At 33.5% G+C, this 11,321-nt stretch overlaps 1 protein-coding gene and 1 non-coding gene across 2 annotated transcripts; both read left to right on the top strand.

The window, feature by feature from the left end:
* Positions 1-680: 680 nt before the first annotated feature.
* TRNAI-AAU lies at positions 681-754 on the top strand. The gene has a single exon. It is a non-coding gene; the product is annotated as a tRNA-Ile (tRNA).
* Positions 755-923: 169 nt separating this feature from the next.
* On the top strand, positions 924-7,004 carry LOC122578090 (inactive poly [ADP-ribose] polymerase RCD1-like). The gene is made up of 8 exons (XM_043749966.1): positions 924-1,065; positions 1,732-1,848; positions 3,964-5,178; positions 5,406-5,650; positions 6,080-6,180; positions 6,298-6,486; positions 6,563-6,696; positions 6,774-7,004. Exons 3-7 carry the CDS (start codon positions 4,064-4,066, stop codon positions 6,662-6,664), a joined length of 1,752 nt encoding a protein of 583 aa, XP_043605901.1. The 5' UTR covers positions 924-1,065; positions 1,732-1,848; positions 3,964-4,063; the 3' UTR covers positions 6,665-6,696; positions 6,774-7,004.
* The last annotated feature ends 4,317 nt before the right edge of the window (positions 7,005-11,321 follow it).

The following is an 11,321-nucleotide window of genomic DNA, read 5'->3' as shown; positions in this document are numbered from 1 at the left end:
ATACCGGTCGGTACGACTATTTTTAATTTATTATATTTTTTTTGTGTAAAAATCTTACAAAACTTGTTACAATTTAACAAAAATAGTCAAAATGCAATTATAATTACTCAAAAATAATACAAAATATGTATTTCATATCAAAATATAGGTTTTAAAGTTCACAAATAACAAAAAATAACATTAAAGTATCATAAAAATAATTTTCTAAAAAATCAAAATTTATTTTTTGAAAATACCGGAAATACCGGTATGGTAATACTGGAAAATACCGGCCGGTATTGAATAGTGAAAATACCGGACTTAAAATACCGGTGTGGTCTCCGGTACCGGTATTACCGGCCGGTATTTACCGGTATTTAAAACATTGCAAGTAGGTGACGTTTGTGGGAATTTAAAACAAGACCCAAAGATTCGTGATAAATCAAAGAACATTAACTAGTTTCCTAAAAGCACACCATACATAGTAACACTCGACATTAAGATTATCACCTTACTTCATACTGTAATAACTTTCTAACGAACCTAGCCAATTTATGAATTCGTTTCGATATTAATAAATCCAATAGCAAAAACACATTACCAAAACTTAGTGGAAGTCAGTGAGTTCACAAGCTACTGACTGAGGCCACATACCCAATCATATATTATTTTTGTAACGCTATGAAATTTTAGAATAAATAGGCCTATTAGCTCAGCTGGTTAGAGCGTCGTGCTAATAACGCGAAGGTCGCAGGTTCGAGACCTGCATGGGCCATTTTTTTAATTTCATATTATAACGTCCTGAAATCGCTTTCCCTTTCCATATCTACCCCCTAACCCTAAAAATCTGAACCATCCGTTTCTTTACCGTCAAGCAAAAACCCAAACCCCCGGCGGCCCCACACCATATAAATAAAATCATACATACTATTCTTCTTTTTTTTTAACGTCGTTATCTTTAACGTTTTATTCTCGCACCCCCAATTTTCAAACCCTAACGTTTTTTCTTTTCATAACCGACGACTTATTTAACTATCGATCCATCAATTATTTCTTCCTATTTTTTATTTTCTCTTTATATTATCGGTAAGTTCCTTTTATTCGACTTAAATATATTATTATTATTATTATAATCATCAATTTTGCTTTTATTAATTTTAATTAGGATATTTAACAGATCGTTGCTGAATCATGTTTTATCTGAAATTGATATGATGAATTTTGTTAAAATATATATTATCTGATAGTAAACTAACATATTTATTATTTTTAGAGTTTCTGTTGAAAGAAGTTTTTATTAGTTGGTTTTGATTATAATTACTTTAATTCTTCTCTTAATTTGATTAGAAACTTTGTTTTTATGTGTTTTTAAAAAACTAATTTTTTTTTCTTAAACTGATTTTCCATCCAGACTTAGTAATTTACATAGAAATATAAGGCAAACTGATTTTTCTTAAGCTGCGCCACCATTCCTTTTTGTATAGCGAAACTAAGACGTTTAAAAAGTAATCGGTTTTGCCAAAAAAAAAGTTTATCGTTTTTATCGTTATATGATAAATTTGGAAGATGAAAATTTGTGAATTTTGTTAATTGTTTATGCATGGATATAGTGATAGGCAATATAGATGAAGCACCCTGAATTATTTGTCAGGGATAATATACAGATTGTTTATCAAAGTTAAATGGTTGCTCTATTAAGTATTAAATATGCCTTTTTTTTGGATAAGTTCTGATGGGTGGTTTGTGTTTTAGTGTAGCACTATTTATACAGCTGTAAATACTATATGATACGAATAGGAATTTGTCGACCTCTAACCATGGAAGGGAAATGGCCACATTACGCCGAAAAGAATCCTGTTTATAAAAATGGTATGTACTTCTCGTGTTGTGTTTGGCTATCTTCTGCTTATTATAGAAATTTTCTAGTCATCATTGTCTTTATTTTGTTTGCCCGTGCGTTACATTTTTTTTATCGTTAATCAATTACAAAGTAAGTTTTTCATCATTCATAAAGAGATGTTATATCTTTACTTCTTTAGAGATTGCTCACATATGTTTTTTATGTTCCCTTGTCGAGTAAAAACGTTATTTGATTGAACTCTAGAATTTTGTAACGTGAAAATTTTGCTATCTTGCCGATCGAATCTTCGTTTGAAGGATCCACTTTCTTATGCCTCTTTTGTTTCTGCAAAAATTCCAACGTTTTCTGCTTTTAGCTTTTTTTTTACTTGTAAAGCAAAATTTTAACAAACGTATGAACAGTGAGTACTGATTTGTAACGGTTTTAATTCGAGATACCCTTGTTGCTATCTTCTTCCATTTGAGCTTTCATCATGGTATACACTATGATATCTACACTTTTCTTTTTTTTTGAATATTTCACATGTGTTCTTGAAATCTGACTTTTGCTCTTTGCATTTATAATACCAATAATAAAGAACACTTATAGGATGTGAAAATGCATCATTGAGACTATGTCGCTGAAGTTTCATATCCAAGCAATCAATGTATTGTCAGATGTTTATGGGTAGCTCTTTGAAAATAAAAATTTGAAAGAAATTAGTAATCTTAGAAAAAGGAATCGTCGGTTAGGCACCATGGTGAGACCCTTGTCATTTGAAAGTGAGCCGGTTTGGTCGATTTCTTATTATTTTATTAATTTATCACCTGAATGGAAAAATAATGATAACATTATCATTGTTTTCATATCGGAATCGAGTTCCTTGTAGCCTAAGACTTGCTCCTGCACTTACATCTAAGGGTATGCGATAAAGATCTCTAGTAAGGTTTACACTAGTGGTATTTCAAGTAATAATTAGGGGGAGTAGGTTGTTATTCTAATGGTTTTTCATAATTTCATAAAGATTATGTTAGGTACCTTAGAGACACTTGTTGTCTATAAGTAGGCTGGATAATCTCATGCTGTTCAATTCAATTAAGCTTTTGGGTTCTATAATAAGCCACATAAGTAGTTAAGGACCAAAATTTTGGTGTTTCGGTCAAGCGCTGGTATTTGAAATATTGGTTATTTCAGTGTTATTTTGGTGATCTTAATATTATGAAAAATATTATACATAGTTATATATATACCAGAAAGATTGCAATTATACACACAAATAGGAATTATATTAAGTAAATACTCAATCTAAATATCAAATTCAAGCTTAAAAGTGTCAATCTTCGATAGATTAGTGTTAATACTTCAAAATTTTACTGTTTCGTATGATGTTTTTTAGTTTGGAAAAAAATAATTTAATAAAAAAATAAAGAAATCTGAGAAAACTAGTATACCACCGAAATTTGACCGATTTCGGTGAGATTTCAGTAAATTTCACCGAAAATCTCGGTACCGAAATTTTGGACAAAAATCTATACCGGTATACCAGTGGAGGACCGAAAACCGAAATACCACCGGTATACCGCTGGTATACCACCGAAATTGACTACATATAAGGTATCCTTTGAAGATGGAATGATCTAGCAATATACATGTAGAATCTTTAAATATAAGAGACAAAAGTTAAAGGCCATTTTCTTATTGGGCGTATCAATATCTATGATATGAAATGCTGGTAGCACTTATTATAATTTTTTTTCGATATTGAGAAGTTGATATTATCAGGGCAGTGAATTTTTTTTGGCGTTCTATGTTTTCTACTTGTCACTTCAGATTAATGAACCACAATGTATCTAATGTTGGCTGCTCTGTAGAAACATTATTCTTTGTCCAGAATTGGAAGATTGAGATTTTCAAAAGTTTTACTTTAGTGAAAGAATAGGAAAGGGACCAAACACATTTTCATTCTATACCTAAATTAATGAGCAATACATTTTAGCTGTCTTATTTTTGGTCCTATCTATTATTACAACATCTGTTGTGCTTAGATCTTTAATTCTGTGACATGTTTGAGACTTACATAAGTTTGTATACAGTTGATTAGCTCATTGTATTCAGCACAAACTGATCGTTTTTTTTCTATGCAGGACTTGCAATTTCCTTAAATCCTCGTTTTATGTATTTTACTTTATCCCAGATAGTTGATTTTTAGGTTTACTTGTGTAAATATAGTTAGCTTTGTAGATAATGGCATCAAAGTGGGTTAAGGTGTTGGAAGGTGGTAATAGGGTTATAGTTGATTCAAAGAGGAAACGAGCATCTCAAATAGTTAGAATTAGCAATAGGGCTTTGGCTGCGAAACCCAGCCTTAATTCAGTATTAAACAAGTCTGGAAAGAGAAAAAGAGATGAAAGCTGCAAGGCCAAGTGTTGCTTTTCCTCTAGGAAAACTTTACTCAAAAACTACTCAAATTTTATGAAAAGTGGACTACCTCAACGCTTGCTCTATTCTCAAGATGGTCGATGGAATGATTTCTCCCAAGATTTCATTGACCTGGTTAAAGACGGCTTTTTGGCGAAGAAGACATCGATTGAAGTGAATCATAATGGGAATCATTTAATCTTAAATATCTTACATATGACTGAACTAGATTTAAAAACTGGTGTACAGAAACCTATAGCATGGATTGATGACACAGGTAGCTGCTTTTTCCCTGAATTATATTCTAGTTATGAAAGTCATCAATGCAATAAGTCTGGCGCACTGAAAGATATAGAACTTGTCGAGTTGGAGTCTTGTGTGACTCCTGAAATTAAGTTGCATGTTGAGATCGAACTAAATGGACTAAGTAATCATAATTTGGTGGAATGCATGGATGAGTCTTATGTTCAAAAGTCTAATGCTAAGAGGGTCAAAGTTGATCAGGAAGTTCATAAAATTAATTATGATTACAATTTAAATGATATTAGCAATGAACTAGATGAAAAAGCTGACCAATCTGTTGAGAAAATTCAACAGAGTGATGAAGATGCATCATCAACATTTTGCAAAACTGTGACTGTGGACCTAGAAACTGCCAGAATGATGTTTCTGAAGGGAATCAATTCAGCCTACAAGGTTGATGTAATCGATGTTAAAGCATGCTCTGGTAATATTATGGAAGCGAGGTTAGATCTTTTTCAGAAGCAGATCGAAATCACACAAAAGCTTCGTGGAAATGCGAATGTGCGATATGCCTGGCTTGCGTCTCCAAGAGATGCACCATATAGCACTGTGATTTATGGGCTCGGACATAATGGGCCAAAACTTGGACAGTATGGGTATGGAGTCCACCTTACAGCTGTCGACTCTGCCCACAAAAGGTATGAATACGCTTATGTTTCGTGCTGTTTTGTGAGTGGTAATCTGAGAATGATGAACGTATGAAAAGGTGCCGACATTTTACTTTCCTGTCTTGTTGTCATGGGATTTATCAGCAGACACGGTTTTTGTTTCACTTTCTATATTTTTTGCAGCTGATACTTCATTATTTCTTTTTTTTAGTTTTTCTGTATCTGATGTAAAGTATACTTTAATGCTCCCGTTACAGTGCTACTGTGTGTGATGTTGACGAAAATGGAGTAAGATGCATGGTGTTATGCCGTGTGATATTGGGAAACATGGAAGTTGTCATACCTGGATCCAAACAATTTTATCCAAGGGATGAGTCCTTTGACAGTGCGGTTGATAATCTTGAAAATCCCAACCATTATATCATTTGGAACATGAACATGAATACCCATATCCATCCTGAATTTGCAGTATCTTTCAAGATACCCCCAAACGTTGAAGAAGGTAGTTGTTTATAGATTTTTTTCTGTTCTCATCTTATTGAAAAATATATTCTCCAAAGGCTTGAGTGAAGTACTTTCTTTATAATCACATCTTGAAGAGTCTAAATAGAATTAGAAAAACATAGGAGTGGGTTCAGGTTTAGATAGAGAACAATGAGTGTAAAGCAGAAAGGTTAAAGATTGTTGGGAAAGAAAGGGATGCATACTACTTGTATAAGTTATGGCGCTGCTCAAGAAAGAGAGTATTGGAGATTCGAAGGAGAGGGAGTACAGTATTCACAGTTAAAGAAATGGAGCTGAGTTACATTCAGCTATAGGATAATTCCCAACAAACCTGTATGATGATATAACAGGACTAACAACTCTAGTATCCTATGAAAGGAATAAGACCCCACTATTGTTGTCTATAATTGTATTTTTGATAATGCAGGAATTCCAATTATAGAGGCAAGTAGGGTTGACTTGTCATCAAGGGTAACAACCCACGATCCCCACGGACCCTTGCAGATGGATTCCTCTCCTAGTAAAACGGTGAGTTCATTCCTTTAGATCAGGAAGATTATTCACTCTTTTGACAATCCATAAGTTGTAGATGATATTTTGAGTGTTTAGCTTTTTCTGTTGAATTTACTCTCTTCATTTTTTTAGGGGACTAGCAGCCCTCAATACGAATGTCCGAATGGCATGTCTGTGCAAAAGGTCCCTAGTGTTGGATCGAGCACCTCCAGGGGTCCTAAGTCTCCGTGGATGTCTTTTTCAAAGCTGTTGGAAGCTATATCAGATAAAGTAGCTCCAGATGATTTGAAGCTAGTGCATATCTACTATGAATCTCTTAGGGTATGTCAGGACATCATTTGTGTCAAATTGTGTCGTGTTTGGAAGTTTTTTCTTACTTATGTTGGTGATATTGTAGGGAAAGAAAACTAGTCGGGAAGAGTTCATTAAGAAGTTGAGATCGATAGTTGGAGATCAGATATTAAGGACTACAATATCTAGTCTCCAGTCCAAGGCTTAAGTCAGCTGGCTAATGCTACAATTGTTGCTCGGGTAGGACTTCTGATTCTTTCCAGGTTCTGATGTTTGATTAAGTTGAATTTACTGTTACATTGGCCTTTTGTTTGCAGAGTTAGTTCTATTTGGCAAGGCAGCAGAAGTTTTTGGTGACATTAAAATTTCAAACTCAATATATGTCAGTTTGCGTATGGTGTTTGAACTTTGAAAATCTGGGTTTCCCTTTGTTCAGTTGGATTGGTATTTGGCTTTTTTTTTTTTTTTTTTAATTTTTATTTTAGATAGGTTAAACATATATATATATATATTATATAATAATTTAAGGATTTAACTATTTTTGCCAATTTGATTAGCATTGAATATGAGGTATATATATCTCTTTGGCTGGCCCACAAGGCCGCAATATATTTGATAGTGTTCATGGGTTATCACGTATTATTTCTTCTGCAAAATGGATGACCTGTCTCAGAGTTCCATGCCGAACTATGGGTCTTTGTTTAGGTGAAACTAATCGTGATTTCACCAGTCGTCTTGCAATGAAACGACCTTGACTAGCGGCTGCTGAAGTTTCACTACTATCTTAGGTTGACCTTTTTTTTTTGGGGGGGTGGGGATATTAAGGTCTGAAGTTTCACACCATTTTAGGTTGACCTTTTTTGGGGGGAATATTCAAGGTAGCTGGGTGTTGGACAGATGCTGGAGGCTGTAGATGAGCCCCAAAATCACTCTCTCGTTTCTGCTCAGTGACTTGAGTGAGCTAATAAGCCCAGGTATGTAAAAGGTTGTCTTTATCCACAGTGATTATGTGCACTTTCTAGGTGTTCACCAGAACAATTATCTTACCATCAACTAGTGTTACAAATGGCTGGCAGTGACAAAAAAAAATAATAAATTTTGATAATGGTAATTGTGTGGCATCTTTGATAGAAAATTAAGAACAAAATGGTAATACGAGCCATTACTGGTATTAGTGATGGATAATCTACTATATAACGCATTTGAAATAGTTTATGAGAGATCGTGAGAGCTGTTACTTTGCATCATTGATTGATCATCACCATAAAATGTATGTGAAATAGTTCTCGTGAGAGTTCGAAAGTTGTTGCTCTAAACGTTATTAATGGATCACAAACACATTATAGACTTCTTAGGTTAGTAAAACTTCACATGGTTTAAGTCAAAAGGGAAAATGTGGCAGTGATTACCTTTGATGTATGTTATCTACCTAATGAAAGTCTCGTGGTTTGAAACGACACATATGTCTCTAATAGCAGATTGAATTGCAATAATATTGGTGGTTTAGTTTGATTATTCTATTATTGTTCTTTATGATATAAAGGTGATGTAGTTGATGGTTGTGATTTATTTTAAAGTGGGTTACAGACTTGTAGCGTCATAACTTAATTTTTCTTTTCTTTCTCAGACATTGTTATGCCAACAGTTAATTCATGTGTTTGTCAACTGGTAGGGTGACACTCGAATTGATAAAAGTTATTTCCTAAAACCATTTTGGTAATCTCTGATATCATAAACCATATTCGCTATCCTGCGATACATTCAAAGTTCAACCATTAGTCTTAGTTAAGGAGAAATCTGTTTCGCAGGCACTTTTTGCGGTCTCCACTATAAGTAAGTGGTTGATTATGAAGCTCAATCAGTTAGTTGTGCCACCATCCGAGTGGTCTACATCATTTGATTTGTCTTTCACATGCCGGGCTTCTCGTTAGGATTATATGAAAAACAACCTTATAAAAAAGTGAACTTTTATGTGTTTTTCAGGTGGCCAGTGTACCACTTATTTTACTTTTAGTCCTAACGTATTCTGATGTTCATATATGTTTTGGTTATAATAACGATTCCTAAGGTCATTCTTGAGTTTTTAGAGGCAATACATAAACAATAATATAACAGAGACCTTTTTAAAATCAGAGACAAAATATATGGTATATCTCAACATATGTTAGTTTTGTTAGAAACTTGATTGCTATTTTTTTTCTCAGGAAAAATGGAACTTGTTTGCTACTCGAAAGGAAAATATGATAGAAAAAAAAAATTAAATTAAATTCCAGGTTCATGGTAATATTCATTTCTTCTAGTTTTAGCAAATTTTATTCACTACTACTTTTATGCTTATATAGACAACTGTCACAGTTACACGTCACCAAATGTAATTAACCACACAAACATTAACAGAAATCATTTGAACTTATTTATATTTTTTGGACAATAAAAATAGACTCAGCGGCATACCAAACTCCAATCCCTCTTGCTTTATATTTTCCACCAAGCTAGCCTTCATAAAATTATCTAAACTTGTCCACAATAGTACTAAAAGACAACCAATAGAAATAATGTCCTAATTATACTAGGTTTAATTGCTTCAAACTATTATAATGCCTTTTTATACTTTGACTTAGATGACCAAAAGAACAATTATGTTTCCTATATATATGATTGGACTATCACATATAAATTGGTGGGGTCTAATTATCTACCTCTAGCTACCGAATGTCACTTCTACTTTTTCTTGTCTTTGAATTGGAACAGAACTTGGGAATTGAGAAAAAAAGTGAGAGCAAAGAGAAAACAACATAAATGGTTAGTGAGAATGGAACAAAGTATATTGGATTATATATAGAATGATTTGATTAAACAAAAGGCAAATATGTTAATGGGTTCTTGTCAAAATCTGCTCACTCACTTGTTTCCAAAGATTTGTAGGGTACCAAATTAAGCTATTCCTTGCCCAAAGTCATTGAGAAGATTCAATATGTTTCCTAACTTTTGGTTCTTCATGTCAAGCTTGCTTTTGAAAAAATATCTATGATGCTCTTCTTTTTTTATGGATTTTTTTTTTCCAACTTAAGATTAGTAGTTTAGAGAAATAATCGATCAATGCAGGTTGAAACAAATCAACCTGATCATTTGTGATAAATGATGACACCATTTTTTATCTGTCGATCAGAGAAGGCATATTGTTGGCTCGATCTCTATTTACGTCGAATTGAAGAACATGATCCATAAAGCAATAGAAACATATATAGATGTCATGAGCCAAAATAAGCCAATAAGAATGCCTTCATAGCTGGTTAATTATTTACCTATGTTTTAATGCACTTTTACTTTTACCGGTTCAATATATATATAGTACTTGAATACAAAATGTAATTTGGTCACTATGAGATCCATGACCATGCAGTAGAGCTGGGGATCTAATGTCCCGTAAGTTAATTTCTTAACAAATCACCAGCTTTTAATATCTAATTAATTACTGTAGTAGAAGTGGTAATATATATACATAGTAGGCACCTAGCTAGACATGTCTACTATTTGTTCGAAATTGAGTTGTTTCTTAATTTACCTTACAATAATGATGATCATTCCTCATCTATGCAGCGATTGTTTCTTCATATGTAGAGATGGCCGCTCTTATAGTTATTTCTTGACAAACTGACGATTAATTGATGCATATGTTTTAACTAAACATGCAAGCATACGTACATGATATACATAATACATGATATATATACATGTGTTTGTGTAGCTGTTCATTCATGAATATTAATGTGGTCGAGTCTTTTGGTATGTTCAATAAAGCTTTTGCCGTCCAACAAAAGTTAAACATTGTACGTACTCTCAAAGTTGTATTATCTAAACCTGACTTCTTTTTTTTTTGTCTTGGCCACAATATGTGCATCAACAACACTTGCAACAGAAATTTATTTGTTTCTCGACCTCATGTTTGCACATACGTGTTTAACGTGAACAAATTAGGAGGAGGAGCCACAATAATTCAATGGTTTTTTGGAGAGTGGAGGTGGTTGTGGGTGATGCTTTTGATGAATGATGATAATTGTATATAAAAGAGACAATGAATTGAAAGCTAAAAATGTGATTAATAACTAAATATAATAGATAAACCAAAATGATCTTTTTATAGAGAATCATTTAAGATGCAAGAGTAGTATCAGCGCAATGCGGTACGTGGTGGTAACAACAACGGTTGGTTAACAAGGCGGTGGCGGTGGTGACGGGTGAAGACATTAACGGCGATAGTGACAGTAGCGATAGATGTGTCATTATTAATGTAAAAAAATGGTAGAGGAGTTAAGATATTAGGTTGTTTAAGATTAAGGGTATTTTGGGTATAAAAAGTACTGAATTTTATAAAATATGAAAAGACAGTTTGCTTTATAAAGAATTATATATAAATAGATAGATTATAGATATACGTATATGATACTTATTGTGTCCTTAAAATATACTTTTAATTAATTAGACACGTACATGCCTACGCGATGCGACAGTATGACGGTGGTGGGACGGGTGATGATGGTGGCGGGACGAGTGGTGATGGTGGCAATGTCAAAATATGGGATACTACTCTTGTTGATCGATGATGTGAAGGTCGATATATATGTGCTATCTCTTCTTGTTTGGATTTGGAATAAAATTATTATTTAGAACACGTACGTCTGCCAATGGGTTGGTAGCCCATTGATAAGGTTTTAGACCTTGGCGAAATCCACTAAGGTTCGACTTTTACTTCCTACATTTGTAGGAGCGGATTATTAGGGGGTTTTTGAGAGTCCCAAGTTTCATCCCAAACATGCGTGGTTCAAATCCCACATACCACCCAAGAAGATGTTATTGTAGTGCTT

This window comes from Erigeron canadensis, chromosome 8 (assembly GCF_010389155.1).
Source record: "Erigeron canadensis isolate Cc75 chromosome 8, C_canadensis_v1, whole genome shotgun sequence".
Classification (NCBI taxonomy): Eukaryota; Viridiplantae; Streptophyta; class Magnoliopsida; order Asterales; family Asteraceae; genus Erigeron; species Erigeron canadensis.
The sequence above is the reverse complement of the archived record's forward strand: the minus strand, read 5'-3'. Positions and strand labels throughout refer to the sequence as shown.